At 40.2% G+C, this 17611-nt stretch overlaps 1 protein-coding gene across 1 annotated transcript; it reads left to right on the forward strand.

Annotated features, from left to right (window-relative positions):
• The first annotated feature begins 6980 nt into the window (after positions 1 to 6980).
• LOC138154969 (centrin-1-like) lies at positions 6981 to 7697 on the forward strand. Its single transcript, XM_069079967.1, has 2 exons — positions 6981 to 7161; positions 7327 to 7697. The coding sequence occupies exons 1-2, from the start codon at positions 6982 to 6984 to the stop codon at positions 7519 to 7521; spliced, it is 375 nt and encodes a 124-aa protein (XP_068936068.1). The 5' UTR covers position 6981; the 3' UTR covers positions 7522 to 7697.
• The last annotated feature ends 9914 nt before the right edge of the window (positions 7698 to 17611 follow it).

The raw sequence follows: 17611 nt of genomic DNA on the forward strand, positions 1-17611 counted from the left end.
GACCAGGTGCCAGAGCCTGTGGAGGCTTCAGAGTTGGCAGCCAACTAATAGCTCCAGCAGCTGTGAAAACTCCAGTGATTTGGGATAAAGCTCTCCCCTCTGGAAGCAGAGTTCTACTGTGGCAAAAAGCTAAAAAATCAAGTAATTGAGTGGCAACATGAGCAAGCAAAGCAATCAGAGCAGTCTGACATTAGACTCCTATTTTGGGGACAAAAAGGATCAAAGCATGGAACAGGAAGAAGACAATGAAGTCAGAACTCCTGCACCAAAAGCTTCCAAGAAAAATATGATCTGGTTATAGATCATAGAGGACCTTAAGAAGGATTTTGAAAACGAAATAAGGGAAGTGGAGGAAAAATTGGGAAGAGAAATGAGAATGATGCAAGAAAATCATGAAAAGCAAATGAACAACCTGACTGAAGAAAATAACACCTTAAAAAATAGACTAACTCAAATGACAAAAGATGCTCAAAAAGCCAATGAGGAGAAGAATGCTTAAAAAGCTGAATTTGCCAAATGGAAAAAGAATTTCAAAAGCTCACTGAAGAGAATCATTCCTTCAGAATTAGATTGGAGCAAATGGAAGCTAGTGACTTTATGAGAAATCAAGATACTATTAAACAGATCCAAACAAATGAAAAAATAGAAGGCAATGTGAAATATCTCATTGGAAAAACCACTGACATGGAAAATAGATCCAAGAGAGATAATTAAAAAATTATTGGACTACCTGAAAGCCATGATAAAAAAAAAGAACCTAGAAATCATCCTCCAAGAAATTCTCAAGGAAAATTGCCCTGATGTTTTGGAGCCAGAGGGCAAAATAGAGGTTGAAAGAATCCACTGATCACCTCTTGAAAAAGATCCCAAAAAGAAAACTCCTAGGAATATTATAGACAGGTTCTGGAATTCCCAGATCAAGGAAAAATATTACAAGCAGCCAAGAAGAAACAATTTTAATATTGTGGAAACACAATCAGGACAACACAGGATCTGGTAGCTTCTCCACTGAGGGAATCAAAGAGCTTGGAATATGATATTCTGGAGGTCAAAGGAGCTGGGGTTAAAACCAAGAATCACCTACCCAGAAAAACTGAATATCATGTTTCAGGGGAAAATATGATCATTTGATGAAATAGAGGACTTTCAAGCATTCTTGCTGAAAAAAACCAAAGTTGAATAGAAAATCTGACATTCAGATACAAGAAGCAAGAGAAGCATGAGAAGGTAAACAGGGAAAAGAAATCATATGGAACTTATCAGAGTTGAACTATTTACATTCCTACATGGAAAAAAAGATAATTGCAACTTGTAAAACTTTTTTCAGTATGAGGGTAGTTGAAGGGAATATAAATGTACATATATGTATACATACATACATATGTCTATATAGGAGGGTATATAGGCATATGAATACATATGTAAGTGTGTATATATGTGTACAAGTATACATAAACAGAAGGCACAGGACCAATTGCATAGGAAGCAGTGATACTTAAAAAGTGAAATTGAGAGGTGAGAGAGGAATATAATGAGAGGAGATGGGGAGAGACAGAATAGGGTAAATTATCTCATATAGAAGAGGCAAGGGAAAAGTGTTACAATGGAAGGGAAGAACAGGAAGGCAAAAGGGAAGGGGTCAACCTTATTCTCATTGAATTTGGCTTAGGGAGGGAATGACATACACACTAAATAGGGTATCTAATCTTATAGGAGAGTAGGGGGTAAGGGGGTGAGCGCAGGGATGATGGAGTGGAGGGCAGGTTGGAGAGAAAGCAAGTTAGAAGCACACACTTTTGAAAAGGGACAGGGTCAAAGTAGAGAATAGAACAAGTGGGGGGCGGGAAAGGATGGAGGGAAATATAGTCAGTCTTTCACAATATATCCACTATGGAAATGTTTTGCATGTACAACCTATATTGAATTGCTTATCTTTCTAGTAAGGGTGGGTGAGGAGGGAGGAAGGGAAAGAATCTGGAATTTAAGTTTTAAAATCAAATATTTAAAAAATATATTTTATTATTATTTTACATGCAACTGGGAAATAAGATATACAGGTACTGGGGTATAGAGATCCATCTTGCCGTACCAGAAAATTGGAGGGGAGATGGGGGATGATATAGTAGAGAGCAGATTGGAGCAGAGGGTATACAGTGGGATCGCTGTTTTGGGGTGGTGGGTAGGGGAAATTAGGGAGAAAATTTGTAGCTAAAAATCTTGTGGAAATGAATCGATGTAAACTAAATATAAGCATAAAAATTTAATTAAAAATAATATTCCAAAATTTTATATGCCGCAATATGCTCAGTCCTTCATTCCTTGAGCAATGGGCACCTTTGTTTCCAGTGATTTGTTACCATAAAATATACTGCTTCGAATATTTTTGTAAATATGGAATCTTTTTTTCTGTATTACCTCCTTGGGATATATCCCCAGGAGTGGCTCTCTAGTTTCTGAAGAACTATAGTTTCTGGCAAAACTCAGTCCCACCTCCCCTTGTTCTAGTTTCCCTATCTCAGGCAGCTCTACTAGTCACTGGGAAAACAGCTACAGTTTTGCTGAGGGTCCAGAGGAATAAGTTTCAGCTATTTGCTCTCCCTTCATAGTCAGTATCCCATATTATCCAAAATGATGAACCAAATGGCAAAAGGAATGGACTGAGGATCAACTGTCTGATGGACGCCTCACTACAGGTCCCAGATCTAGATCTTGGTAGAGAGAATGGATATAGGACCACACCCACTTTCATTCTTAGGCATTGAAGTGTCTCAGTGGAGAGAGCTACTGGACCTAGAGTCAGAAAGACCTGAATTAAAACTCTGGCTCAGACACTTACTATGTGACCCAGGGCAATTAATTTAAATCATCATCATCAATCATCATCATCATAATCATCATCATCATCACCATCTCCTCCTCCTCCTCTTCCTCCTCCTTTTTCTCTTTCTCCTTTTCCTCTTTCTCCTCTTCCTCCTCTTCTTGTGTTGGGCTGCTATTTGTCTTTTGAGAAGAACAAAGATTTACTGTAAGATTGCCATCAACCCAGGGACAGAGGCAATACCACCACTCTGTGCTTAGGTTCACAGTAAAATGCTTAATGAGAAGTTGGGGGAGAGGCAAGGGAAACCGTAGCTGGCTTTTGTGGAGCTTTCTTTTGCAGGTGACTTTCATAGCCTGTGTCTGCATGCAGGGATGCTGTCTTAGATTGTGTGCTGGTGAGGTGGATGATTGGCGGTCCGTGCTGAAAGGTGAGAGGGATATCTCATAGTCCATGCTTGAGGGTGAGTCTGTCTCCAACTAGAAAACGTTCCTGCTCTATACAGAAGTTTTCAGGGTGATCAGAATATCACAGAATTGTAAAATTACAGGGTTAGAAGTACCTTGGAAGTCATCTAGTCTGACTCCTTGACCCTTTTTATAGCATCCTCAACAACTGGTCCTTCAGCTCCTCCTTGAATACATCCAGTGACAGGGAACTCAGTATCACAGGAGTAAGATTATTACACTTGATAATTTCTAATTATTAGAAAGTTATTTGCGTGGAATAAAAATTTACCTCTTTCTGACTCCAACCCATTGTTACTAGGTACTGGTTCTGTTCTCTGGGACCAAGTAGGACAAGTCTAATTCCTTTTCCTTATGACAGGCCATCAAATACTTAAGACAATGATCATATGTGCTCTAAAACATCTATTTTCTAGGATAAATGTTTCCAGTTCCCTTAAATCAGCTAAATTTTGAAGCTTCCTTAATGTCCTAGTATAGAGCTGTACAAACAGGGGGCACTAAACAATGTAATAATCTTCCTCTTGTGATACTGAGTTTCCTGTCACTGGATGTATTTAAGTAGAAGCTAAGGAATCACTTGCTGAGGATACTATAAAAGGGGTAAAGAAGTTGGACCAGATGACTTCTAAGGTACTTCTTTTTTCCCCACTTAATAGTATTTTATTTTTTTCAATTGTGTATATAGATAGTTTTCAACATTCACTTTTATAAGATTTTGATTTCCAATTTTTTTCTCCCTCCCCTCCCCCAAGAGCAATCAATCTGATATAGGCTATACGTGTACAATCATATTAAACATATTTCCATATTAGTCATGTTGTGAAAAAAGAATCAGAACAAAAGGGGAAACCATGAGAAAGAAAAAAATAACAAAAAATGAAAATATTATGCTTCTATCTGCATTCAGACTCCATAGTTTTTTCTCTGGAAGCGGATAGCATTTTCTATCATAAGTCTTTTGGAATTGTCTTAGATCACTGTATTACTGAGAAGAGTTAAGTCTATTATAATTAATCATGGCACAATGTTGCTGTTACTGTGTACAATGTTCTCCTGGTTCTGCTCCCCTCACTTAGCACCAGTTCACATAAGTCTTTCCAGGTTTTTCTAAAATCTGCCTACTCATCATTTCTTATAACACAGTAGTATTCCATTACATTCATATATCACAACTTGTTCAGCCATTTCCCAATTGACGGGCATCCTTTCAATTTCCAATTCTTTGCCAGCACAAAAAGAGCTTCTATAAATATGTTTGTACATGTGAGTCCTTTTTCTTTTTTATGATCTCTTTGGGATTATAGTCCTAGTTGCTGGATCAAAGGGTAAGCACAATTTTATAGCTCTTTGGACATAGTTTCAAATTGCTCTCCAGAATGATTGGATCAGTTCACAACTCCAACAACAATGCATTAGTGTTCCAATTTTCCCATATCTTGTTCAATATTTACCATTTTCCTTTTGTCATATTAGCTGATTGGATAGGTATAAGGTGGTACCTCAGAGTTGTTTTAGTTTGCATTTCTCTAATCAATAGCGATTTAGAGCATTTTATATGACTATAGATAGTTTCAATTTCTTCATCTGAAAACTGCTTGCTCAAATCCCTAAGGTACTTGTAAATCTAGAATTTTATGATTCTGTGATACTCTGATGACCATTAAAACTTCTGTATAGAGCAGGAAAGTTTTCCAGTTTGAGATAGATTCACCTTCAAGCATTCATTTCCCTTTAATAAATGTTAAATGACTACTATGTGCTTACCACTAGAGATTAAAAAAAAGACAAAAATAATCCAGTTCTTACCCTGAATTGAATTGAATCTAAGCCTGTGTTTAGAATGGGACATACAGAACTGGGCATGTGTTGAAGATTTTGACAGCTGAATCATTCTCAGGATTTAAAATTCCCCCCTCCCCTTTTGGTTACCACTTTATATTTACATATCCTAATGACAAGATTACAGTTTTAATTAGTATGTAATTGCAGGTCCCATTACTAAAGGAAAAATGCTTGTAGTAATTACCAATTATTAAATACAATTTGAAAATGACATATAATTAAATTCAGGAAACGCTTCAAAAATTCTTCCTTCTATTCTCTCCTGAAATCCACCCCCTTCTCCCCACCCAATGCCAATTCCTCACCAACTACAAGTGAATTATGTCTTTTTCTTACTCAAAGATGTGTGCTGCCTCCTATGGTCTAGCTTGTAGATTGGATTATTCCAGAGGGCAAGTGGACATTTGTCCAGTCTTACCAACTGGGTCTTCTGGACCCTTCAGTCAGTCATTAAACATTTATTAAGTGCCTACTATGTGCCAGGCACTGTTAAGCACAAGGGACACAAAGAAGGGCAAAAATCCAATCCTTGTCCTCAAGAAGCTCACAGTTTAATGGGGGAGACAATATATAAACAACAATTTATGAACAAGCTCTATACAGGATAAAATGGAAATAATCAATGGAGAAGATGTTGTATTAAGGAGGATTGGGAAAGGTGGGGTTTTAGCTGGGACTTGAAGGAAGCCAGGGATATTAAGAGGTGGCAATGAGAAGGGAGAGCATTCCAGAAATGGCGGACAGACAGAGAAAACCTGTGAATCAGGAGATGGAACGTAGTGTGAGAAGAACAGGGAAGAGGTCAGTATCACTGGATTCATTCAGAGGGGTGTAAGGTGTAAGAAAACTGGAAATGTAGGGAGAGGTTGGTTATGAAGGGATTTAAAAGCCAAACAGGATTTTATAATTGATCCTGGAGGCAATAGGGAGCCACTGGAGTTTATTGAGTAAAGGAGTGACATGGTCAGACCTGTGCATGAGGAAGATCCCTTGGACAGTCCCATAGATGGTGGACTGGAATGGGGAGAGACTTGAGGAAGGCAGATCCATCAGCAGGCTATTGCAAAAGTCCAGATGTGAGGTGATGAAAATCAGCCCTAGAGTGGTGGCAGTGCTGGAGACGAGAAGGAGGCATACATTATATAGAGACTTGTGAAGGTAAAATAGACAAGGCTAGGCAGAAGATGAGCTGAGGGAGTGAGAAAAAGAGTGGGGAGCCAAAGATGGTACTGCGGTTATGAGCCTGGAGAGGATTTGTGGGGAAACATAATGGATTTAGCTGAAGTTGAATTTAAGATCTCTATCCAGTTGGAGGTGCCTGAAAAGCAGTTGGAGATGTGAGACTGAAGGTCAGTAGGGAGAATAAATAGGTTTGAGAATCATCAATATAGAGATGATAAATGAATCCATAGAATCCGCTTATGAGATCAAGTGAAAAAGTATAGAGGAATAAGAGAAGAGGGCCCAGGGCAGAGAGAGACCTGTTGGACACTGATGGCTGTAACGCAAATGAAGAATCCACAAGGAGACTTAGAAGGAAGTTAGATAAGTTAGAAGGAGGAACTAGAAAGAAGAGAATATGAAAAGTAAGAGGATGGGGCAGCTAGGTGGTGCAACGGTCCTGGAGTAAGGAGGACATGAGTTCAAATCTGGCTTCAGACACTTATTAGCTGTGTGACCCTGGACAAGTCACTTAACCCCAAATGGCCTCTGAAATTAAAAAGAAAAGAATAAGAGGGTGATCAACAGTGTTAAAGGCTAGTGTCTGCACGTTAGTCATCAGGAGTGGAGGCATGGCCAGTACCATCAAGAAGTTAAACCTGGGCTCCACCCCCCCCCCCAATAAAGAAGATGGGACCCAAACCTGAACTCACAGAGGACCAGAAACAAGAAATTAGAGAGGCATTTGATCCCTTTGATACAGCTAGAACTGGGACAATTGATGTTAAGCAGCTCAAGGTGGCCATGAGAGCTCTGGGCTTCAAACCCAAGAAAAAAGAGATAAAAAAAATGATATCTGGGGGCAGCCAGGTGGCTCAGTGAGTAAGAGCACCGGCTCCAGTGTCGGGATGACCTGGATCAAATCCGGGCTCAGATACTCAGCACCACAACCCGGAAATAACTGGCTGTGTAACCTTGAGCAAGTTACTTAACCCCGATTGCTTTAAAAAAAAAATGATATCTGACACTGACAAGGAGGGGACGGGGAAAATCAGTTTCAATGACTTCTTGGCTGTGATGACTCAAAAAATGGCTGAAAAGGACATCAAAGAAGAGATTCTGAAGGTTTTCAGACTCTTCGATGATGACAAAACTGGGAAAATCTCCTTCAAGAACTTAAAACGTGTGGCCAGAAATCTAGGGGAAAACCTTACTGATGAGCAACTATAGGAAAGGATTGATGAAGCTGATAGAGATGGTGATGGAGAAGTCAATGAACAGGAGTTCCTGTGGATCACGGAAAAGACCAGTCTCTATTGAGGTCAATATCTCTTCCCCTTTTGCAGGCACATACAACTAGATTTGATGGTTATGAAGGTTCCTTGTTTTCATTTTTTGAGGCATCACTATAGTGCATAGAGGTTGATTTTTCCCTTTCACTAATTTATCTAGATAATTATATTTATATTGGCAAATACCTGATTCAATTGTATGTTTTCTAAAGAATTTTAAGAACATAGTTCTATAAAATACACCTTGTCAATGGATTCTCCAATTCAGAGCCCACTAGGCTTAAGGATGGGGGCCTAAAACTCCCCTCCTCCTCCCCTTCTGTCTAGCATCTCTTCTTTCATTCATGAATATTACACCAGAGTAAAATTCAAATGTTATGGCCAATGAAGTGGGAACAAAGAATATATCCTTTAAGGTGCTGATTCCCTTATCACCTTGCTTCCATTATCTCTTCCCCCTGACATGCTCAGGTGTATGATACAGCAGGACCATGTTATTGGCTTGTAGGCCACTATTCCAGGCCATTTTTTCCCCTCCCTTTTCCATTCATCCCTTTGATTTTCATTGACTTAGCTCTTTTAACAAGAAACTAGTTTATCAACTTCTTTGTCATGTCTGAAACACATTGCCATACTTATTGTCTTGTGGAGGGCTTGGAATGTTCCATGGCATCATCCTCTTCAGTCAGTGCTGGGGTAGCTGCATCTACATCTTGCCATTGTAGTGGCAAGCACCCCACCATACCCAGAGTGGCTACCAATACGGGTTCTTAGATCTGCTTTTCTAAAGGAAAGCAACTCAAAATGGGTTAACAATCTTGCTTTAATCAAACATATGTCATTTACCTAGTTCAGGGGAAAAAGGTCAGCACCCCGAACTTCAGAGAATACAAACAAGTTACAAGCAGAAGTTACAAGAAGACAGAGAAACAGATCAAGCAGACAGGCCTCCAACTGTCTGACCATTACATCTATACCTAGTCACAGTTACCAGAGAGGGAAACACCAACATCTGAGTTTTCAAAGCCGGGGGCTCGATAGCTACCCAGAGTCTCATCTGGTCAAATCACACAACACTTCTCAAAGTGAGCCCCAAAGCAAGGCCTCACTTCAGGGTTGATATAGTCTTCTCCTGGCTCAGAGAATGTAACAACCTTTATGACCCACTGCCCAATCACAGAGCACCAAGGAGTGGGCATTCCTGAAAACCAAGCCTTCCGCCACGGGCTCCAGGTGCACTTAAGCCTGTCAAAGGGCCTAGGGCCAGGGAAGATCTTAAATTTCCATTCCCATAACACTCATCCACTTTGTATGTCATCCTGGCAAATGTTCTTTCCTTTTCCCAGGCCAGGCCACCAAATGGAAAAAAGCTAAATGTAATGTTAGCCTAAGAAAATTATAAATAGCATAGGTTGGCTTAATACTAATGTTAAAAAACTGCACAAATAAGCATTTCCTTAGTTCATGAGCTTTAAGGGCTTAGTTGCTTTGAAAATCGGGGTGGGTGGGGTAGGTCATGTTTCAAGTATTTAGCAAAGGCCATTTTCCCTTTTCCCTGCTTGGAAGGAAGGAGACTGGCTGTTGTTGTCTTCACTAGAAATCTAATGTAACCATGGCCATTTTCTACTGATTTTGTCACAAGTCCCTCTTTACTGGTTAGCTCTAAGAACCTTTGGTTCTTATTAGTCCATGACTTTCTTCTCCTCTGATGTATGGACACCAAGCACTGAGTGTCCCACATGGGTAGGTAGTTCGACACAGTGCTTTGTAACTCCCAGTGGTCTGTTCCATGTTGATGCCATTTATTTTCTCTGTTGTGAATAAAGTCTTTCTTGGTTTAAAAAAAAACAACAGTGTTAAAGGCTGCAGAGTTGTCGAGAAGAATGAGGGCTGAGGAAAGGTCGTTAGATGTTTCAATTAAGAGATTGCTTGTAACTTCAGAGAGAACAGTTTCAGGTGAATAATGAGGTTGGAAGCCAGACTGCACAATTAGAAGGAGAGTGAGAGGAAAGGAAGTGGAGGAACCTGTTGTAGATAAATTTCTCAAGGAGTTTAGCCACAACAGAGATGAAGAGATATGGGGTGATAGCTGGTGGGGTTGGACAGATAAAATGGGAGTTTGGGGGTTAGAGACAGTCATCTTTGTAGACAATAGGGAAGCAACCAGGGGACAGGGAGAGATCAAAGATAAATAAGTGAGCAAGTAGAAATGAAAGAGGGGGAAATCTGCTAGAGAAGATGGGATGGAATGGGACCACTTGTGTATGTAGCTGGGCTTGCTTTGGCACCCTATTATGTGAGACAGGGACGAAGGTGCAGATGGTGGTAAAAGGCGTCTGGGAGATGGGAGATGAGGAGGGCAGAAGAGGGAGCTCTTGACAAAAGGTCTCAATTATTTTTAAAGAAACATGATGCAAGGTTTTCAACTGAGAGGATGTGGGGAGGGAGAGCCAGGGAAGGTTTGAGGATGGATAAGAAGGTTTGGAAGTGTCACCTCCTGGTGACCTGGTTTCATGGGAATTTTCCCAGACTACCCAGGGGAGCTTCTTTTACTCTATAGTAATAGTAAGAATGGCCTAAAATTGATAGAAGGGTTTACAAACATTCTGTCTTGGGGTTTCCTCTCAACAACCTCTAAGGGGAGTATAAGGGTTCATTATTATCCTCATATTATATAGAAGGATACTGAAGCCCAGAGAAGTTAAGGGATTTGAGCAAGGTCACATAGTAAGTAACAGAGCAATGATATATATTGTATATAGGTCTTCTGAGTACAAATCTACTTCTCTTTCCATGATATTTCACGACTTACAACCCACCCCCACGGAAACTAGAGAAACAGCATTGCATAGGATTCAGGGCTAAAACTTGGACTTCCAGACAGAAAATACTGGGTTTGAATGCCATTTCAGAACCTTGCTAGTCATGCAATCCAGCGAAAGTCATTTAACCCCTATAAACCTCGGTTTTCCTACCTACAAAATGGGGATAATAATAATAATAATATCACCTACTTTACAGGGTTGTTACAAAGCTCAAGTGAGAAAACCATGTATGAAGGGCTTCATAAATCTTAAAAGCACTATATAAATGTGAGCTATTTTTACAGGGGAGGAAAAAGCACAGAAATGGCAATTATTGTTTACAGACACAGAAATATTCTCAGACCTAGTCATAAGCCAAGCAGTAGCAACATTTCTAAAATCTACAATGCCTTTTCCTGCCTTCTTATATTCTATCTGCTCTAGGTTTTTGTGACACTGCTATTTCTTGGTTCTTTTCCTGTTTGATGATTCCTTAGCCTCTTCTCTGGGTTACCTTCCACATCATGCCTCCTTGCTGTTGTAGTACCTTAAATTTTTAGCCTGAGTCCTGTTTAATTCTTTCTTTATATGTTCTCCCTTGGTGATCTCATCCAGTCCCAAAGATTTATTTATCAACTCTACTCACATGATATAATTTCTGCTTTGTAAAGCATTATCCTTACAACCTTGTGAAGTAGATATCACAAGTATTATTATGCCCATTTTATAGATGAGGAAAATGAGGCTTAGGGTGATAAAGCCACTTCTCCATGGGCATACAGCTAGTCAATGTCAAAGCCAAGCTTTGCCCTCAGGCCACCTGACTCCAAGTCCAATGTTCTAGCCTCAATACCATGCTCCCTACTCATCATCAGGGAGTAGGAGCCCAGCTTTTATTTATATCCAGGTTTGATTTTGAGACAACCTCTGAAAATATCGCTCTGGTTATTTCTGAAATCTATGCTAGATGCACCTTTATTTTAGGATTATAGGATTCAAAGTTTGACTTTAAAGGTAATCTAACTTACACAGAGTAAACTGGGCATGGTCACAAAAGGAGCAACCTCAGTATTCGAACCTAGGTCCTCTGACTCCAGAGTCTGGGGGTGTTTCTTGTGATTTCCTTGCCTGTTGAGCCTAACTATTCCCTTTGCAAACCGTCTTTTTTGGTGTCTTTTTCTTTAGTCTAGAAGGTTTCTTTGTCACATCACTCTATAACACATTCATAGTCATGCACATGCATCTTCTCAACCGTAAACCCCTTTGTATCTCTTACCACTTGTGAGGCTATAATTCAATAATGCCCTCTGGGGTAATGGAGGCAGGATGAGTTATCTGCCTCTATGCTAAATGACTTCAGGCTTCTGCGGTTCTCTGGCTCTCTAATTTTTCCCTCTGCTTTTGATACCTGCTTTGGTTTTCTCCTTCCCTTGAAATCTGTCGGTTTCAATCTTCCTTGCTGTCTTTGTCCTGCTGCTTCTAATTTATTGACTTGTCTTTCACTCAATTGTCTGGGAGGGAATTTCAGGTAGGGGTGGTGGGGGTGATGGTGAGGAAATGCTTCTACGGGGAGTATTGACAGCCTACCGGATGTACCCAGGCAGGTTTCAGCAGGGGCCCAGTAAGTTCCTCTTCTCTTTGGTGTCTCTTTGACAGATGTGAGCTCCCTTCATTTAGAGACCCCTTTGCTGGAGCTGAGTTATGAGTTTGCTCAAATTCACACACTTGGGCAATGCCCTTGGGCAGACTGGAGGAGGAAGAAGGATCAGCTCAGCTGGGAGCCATTAGTAAAGGAGCAGCCTGGAACTATTCCTTCAGTGGTACTAGGAGCCATATGGGTTTCGACTCTCTAGAGGGGCTTGGAGTTCTTTGCCACATCAGGGTGTCCAATGCAGGGTGCTGCTGTACGTCCAGAAGATTTTTATGGAGAAGGCAGAAACCTATCAGAGCTGGGGCAGGGCTGGGGGTGGGAGTGGGGGTGAGGGTGGGGAGGGAGGCAGTTATTTTGTCTATATGAACTCTGGTACAAATCCTTGTTTTTTTCTGTTGGCTTAATTAAAGTCTGTCCTATTTCTGCAGTCTTGTGAACTTGAGTACTTATTTACACGGGAGATAAAGGCCCTTTTCCATTTTTGTATGTAGATATCTAGACAGGAGCCCAAATCAGATGAGTGAAGAGGCTTTGAGAGGCTCTCAAGGTTGAATTTAGGATTTATGTAAACCCAGAACTTTATTAATGGACGGTGGATTACAATAGCTATTCTTCTTGCTTTACAGAGCTCTTGGATAACTCAAAAGACAATGCATGGAAAGCACTTTATAAACCTTAAAATGCTATATAAATGTCAGTATGGAGCAAAGGAAAGGTAGTATGATGACCATTTCTCTCCGTATTTCTTAAAGGATTTTTGTGATAATTTGTTAGTAGGAAGAAGTGTTCTATATGTAACTGTAGTTGATAGAAATCTAACCTCTGGATTAAGTGGCCTTTACAATACATGCTTGAGTAGCTAGGTGGCACAGTGGATAGAGTGCTGTGCCTGGAATCTGGAAGACTTATCTTCATGATCAAATCTAGCCTCAGACACTTATTAACTGGGTGACCTTGGGCAGGTCACTTAACTCTGTCTCCATTTCCTTACAAGTCAAATGAGCTAGAGAAGGAAATGGCAAACCATTCCAGTATCTGTCAAGAAAACCTCAAATGGGGTCATGAAGAGTCAGATACAACTGAAACAAATGAATAGCAAACAATATAAGATTAAGTACCAATTTAGAGGGAAACAGAGGAAATATTAGAAGAGACAGTGATTACTGTGGACTGGGGTGGCGGGGGCGGTCAGAGAAAGCTTCATGAAGGTAAAGGAATGCACAGGATTGATGTAGATGGCAGAGGGAGGCACCGGAAGTCAAAAGGAATCAATAACAATTCAGAGAAATAGTTATCAAGAAAAGGAGGAGGTTTTAGGGGGGGAAGATGGTAATTTTGTGTTTGAACATATTGAGCCTGAGGTAGAAATGGGACAGACATCCAGGGAGGCAGTTGGAAATGCATTGTTTTTACATGTAACTGGGGAAAAATAAAATATTAAATAAAAGCTTAAAAAATGACTACACATGTATATCCTATCTGGCATTGCTTGCCTTCTCAATGAGGAGGGGTGTAGAGACAGAGGAAGGGAGACAATTTGGAACTCAAAGTTTTTAAAATGAATGTTAAAAACTGTTTTATAGTTGGAAATGCACTACTAGATCTCAGGAGAGAGGTCAGGACTGCAGAGAGAGATTTGGGGTTCATCCGAATATCATTCTGTAACCTGCCTCTTCCCATGCCCATGGAGGTATGGCCAGGGAGAGTGGGCAGTCAGGGACCAGAGCGCTGCTGTGGCAAGAGGCACGTTAGTCTGCAAAGTGGATCAAATTCAGAGTAAATGAGATAGTGTTTGCAAAGAACTTTACAAACTTTAAAGTAATCTATAAATGTTAGCTATTTTCATTTTGTATGTGAAGCCATTGGTTTAGGGAACTCTCTAGGAGGAAACTCCCTTTTACCATTACAGATCATTTAATCAAGAGACCTACTATGTACTGGTCACTATGGTAGGTGCATCCAAACACAAAAATGAAACAGTCCCTGTCTTTCTTCAGCACAGAATGGGAAGACTCAAACAGCTGGGGGAGACCAGAAAAGGTGCCTTTGCAGAAGGCAGAATTTGAGCTGAGACTTGAAAGAAGCTATTGATGTCACCAGACAGAGGTGATGAAGGAGAGCATGCTAGTCATGAGGGGCAATCAGTGCAAAGCCTCCAAGTGGGAGGAGGAAAGGGACCAAGCATGTATAAAGTACCCATTACATGCCAAGGCCCTGTGCTAAGCATTTTACAAATATCACCTCTTTTGATCATTACAACAGCCCTGGGAGGTAGAGAGGTAGTTCTAATTATCCCCATTTTACAACTGAAGTTAAGTGACTCACCTAGGGTCACTACTAAGAGTCTGAGGCTGGAACTGAATGTAGATCTTCCCAATTCCAGGTCCAGCCTCTATCCCCTGCACCATTTAGCTGCCTTAGGAGGCCAAAAATGGAAGGCTATAAGCAAGGAATAGCAAGTAGGTTGGTATTACTGGTCTATAAAGCAGATGAGGGGAATACAGTGTAAGAAGACTGGAAGTAGGAAAGGGCAAGGTTGTGAAGAACATTAAATGACAACCAGGACTTTATATTTGATTCTGGAGGCGATAAGGAGCCCCTAGAGTTTACATGGGTTAGGGGAAGTGGAGAGGTGACATGTTCAGAAGTTTGAGGTAGGGAGACCTCATTTGTAATTTATCTACAGAAGTAGTTTCCTCATCTGTAAAATGGGAAGAAGAATACAGGAGGAGGTTGCGTTATGTGATGTCTAGTGTCTCCAGCTCTTGATCCTGTGATCCTGTGGTAAGATGATGGAACAAGATCCCAAAGAAGGAAGAATAGGGTAGGATCAAGGCATAGGGTTAACCTTGGGAACAACAAGGTAGCCCATTTATTTCTCTAAGACCCATGGGAAGGAGAGGAAGTGGAGATATGATCCACAAGTGTACTGCAGTGGATCAGAGGGAATGATAACTAAACAGTTTCAATTTTCTCAATATACTAAGGGGTGAAATCATTGTTGACTTTTAAAAAAGACGAGTTTTTATAGAATGTTGAATTTGGAATCAAAAGCTCTTTTTCTTGCTGCTTATTTATGGAATTAAGAAAATTTTTATTTTGAATTCCAAATTCTTTCCCTCCTTCCATCCCTCTCCCACCTATTGAGAAAGTGAGAAATACTGTACCCATTATACATATTAAATCATGCAAAACATATTTCCACATTATCCCTGGTTAAAAAAAGCAAGAAAAATGAAGAAAGAGAAAAAATAAGCTTTAATCTGCACTCAGAGTCCATCAACTCTCTCTCTGGAATTGGATAGCATTTTTCATCAAGAAATTATTGTAACTGTCATGGATCATTATTGTATTGACCAGAATTGCTAAGCCTTCTACAGTAGACTAAGCCTTCTACAGTAGACTATCATCTTATATGGCTATTACTATAGCTCTTTGGGCATGGTTCCAAATTGTTCGCCAGAATGACTGGACTAGTTCACAGCTCCACCAACAAGGTATTAGTGTCCCTATTTGTCCACATTCCCTCCAGTATTTGTCATGTTCATTTTCTATCATTTTAGCCAATCTGATGAATGTTAAGTACTATCTCAGAGTTCTATTAATTTGCATTTCTCTAGTTATTAGTGACTTAGAGAATTTTTTTCATATGGCTATTGATAATTTTGATTTTTTCTTCTGAAGATTACCAATTTGTCTTCGGTCTCATCTTATGATTTACTTTCAAAGTCTGGCTTTGACATCTACCATCTGGGTGACCTTGGGTAAACCACTTGTGACTTAATTTCTCTGAGTTTTAGTTTCCTCATCTGCAAAATGGAGATGATAATACCAACCTTACAAAGCCTGTGTGAGAAAAATGCTTTGAAAAACCTGCATATCTACAATCATGACAATCATCTACAACCACTGCATAAATGTAAGTTATTTTCATTCACAATATGTAGAAGTTGGTCTAGGGTTAGGACACCAATTGCAAGCCACACTGCATGTTAAGTCCATTACCCTACACATACAGGAGACCATGAGATCTCTCACCTTGAAAATTCTCTGGAGGGTAAACTCATGTGGAAACAGACTCAGTATAAGGAATGTGTCAAACCAATAGATACTATGGAGAGTCTCTTCCTGCTGCCAAAGATAAGGAATAAGAATCACGGAGTCATGAAATATTGGAGGTGGTAGGGATCTTCGAAATCAGTATTCCAAATGCCTACTCAAAGTTGGAATCCCTTCTAAAATGCCCCTAGCAAAAAGTCACTCTGCTTCTGCTAGACATTTCCAGTGTTATGGCACTTGTTGTTGTAAAGGGTGGCCCTTCCATTTTCATTAAGCTCTAATTGTTAATTGGGTTTTAAAAGCTGAGCTGCCCTGTAACGTCCACTCTTTGGAACAATGCAGGGAAGGTTCCATTTCTATTCCATGTGACAGCCTTCCAAGTATATGAAACTAGTGCCTGGCACATAGTAGGTGATTTAAAAATGCTTGATCAATGGTAAACATGTCTTTTCTATGTATTCTCCACTGTAGGCTAAGCAACCCTCATAATATTGTTTTCACTCCCTTCATCATCCAGATACCTTTCCTCTCACCAGGGAGTAAAGTGGTTCTGAGGTATCCCAGGAGTTTAATATTTCTTCAGAGAAAATCTGGCCTCAGATACTTAACACAAGACTAGCTGTGTGACTTTGGGCAAGTCACTTAACCCCAATTGCCCTACCTTCCCCTCTCCAAAAAAGAAAAAAAATTTTCCAGAGAAGTTCCAGGGACCATAGATCTGGATCTAGAAGGGACCAGCTAGTGGAAACTCTTCATTTTATAGGCAAGGAAACTGAGGTCCAGGGACTTTAAGTGACTTGCCTAAAGTCTCATAAGTAAACATCAGAGGTAGGATTTGAACCCATGGTATCTGGTTCTAGACCAGTGCTCTTGTCATTGGGTCATACCACTTCCTAGTAGCTTACTATGTGTATGACCTTGTGTAACACCAATGTGATACCCATAGCAGCTGCTATGAATATACATTCCAGGGTTGGTTCACAAAATATAATAAATTCTCTTGATCCAAGACAAAACCAAAATATTTATTTGAAACATTGCTATTGGAGTACCAGAAAGCGAGATTTAGCAAGGTACTCATCACCAATGCAGGGAGTGCCCAACATCTTAAGTGTTTTCTCTGTCAAGCCTCCCCAAAAGCAAGTTCCCCCCTAGGCAAGTTCCTCCCTCCCTTTGCTTCTCTCTGCACCCTCAACTCTCCCTCCAAGCAACACAACATATACTGTTTCCAGCCAAAGACTCTTGATTGGCTTAGTGCCAAGAAGCTTGGAAATCAGCACTTAATTGGAAAGGTGTGGAAATCCCATAATGGACAGGGAATATCTAATATCCCATTAACCTTACACCTTGGTAAGTCACTTACCTCTCTGGGTTGCAGTTTCCTCCTCTGTATATGTGATGTTGGACTAACTTATTTTTAAGGTTCCTTCCAACTCTTGGTCTTATGAAACCCATAGGGAATTATATCCTTGTTTAGCAAGGTTGTATTTAAAGAAGATTAGAGACTTCAATTA

Source organism: Petaurus breviceps, unplaced genomic scaffold, assembly GCF_028583685.1.
Source record: "Petaurus breviceps papuanus isolate PSGF00001 unplaced genomic scaffold, PetGlider_PUasm1.0 91133, whole genome shotgun sequence".
Lineage (NCBI taxonomy): Eukaryota > Metazoa > Chordata > Mammalia > Diprotodontia > Petauridae > Petaurus > Petaurus breviceps.

Bases quoted from the DNA above. Each gene is read 5' to 3' on its own strand.
- LOC138154969 (XM_069079967.1), top strand. From the start codon at position 6,982: ATGGGACCCAAACCTGAACTCACAGAGGACCAGAAACAAGAAATTAGA. The intron at 7,162-7,326 runs GTGGCTCAGTGA...GACACTGACAAG, and splicing joins TGATATCTGGGGGCAGCCAG to GAGGGGACGGGGAAAATCAG.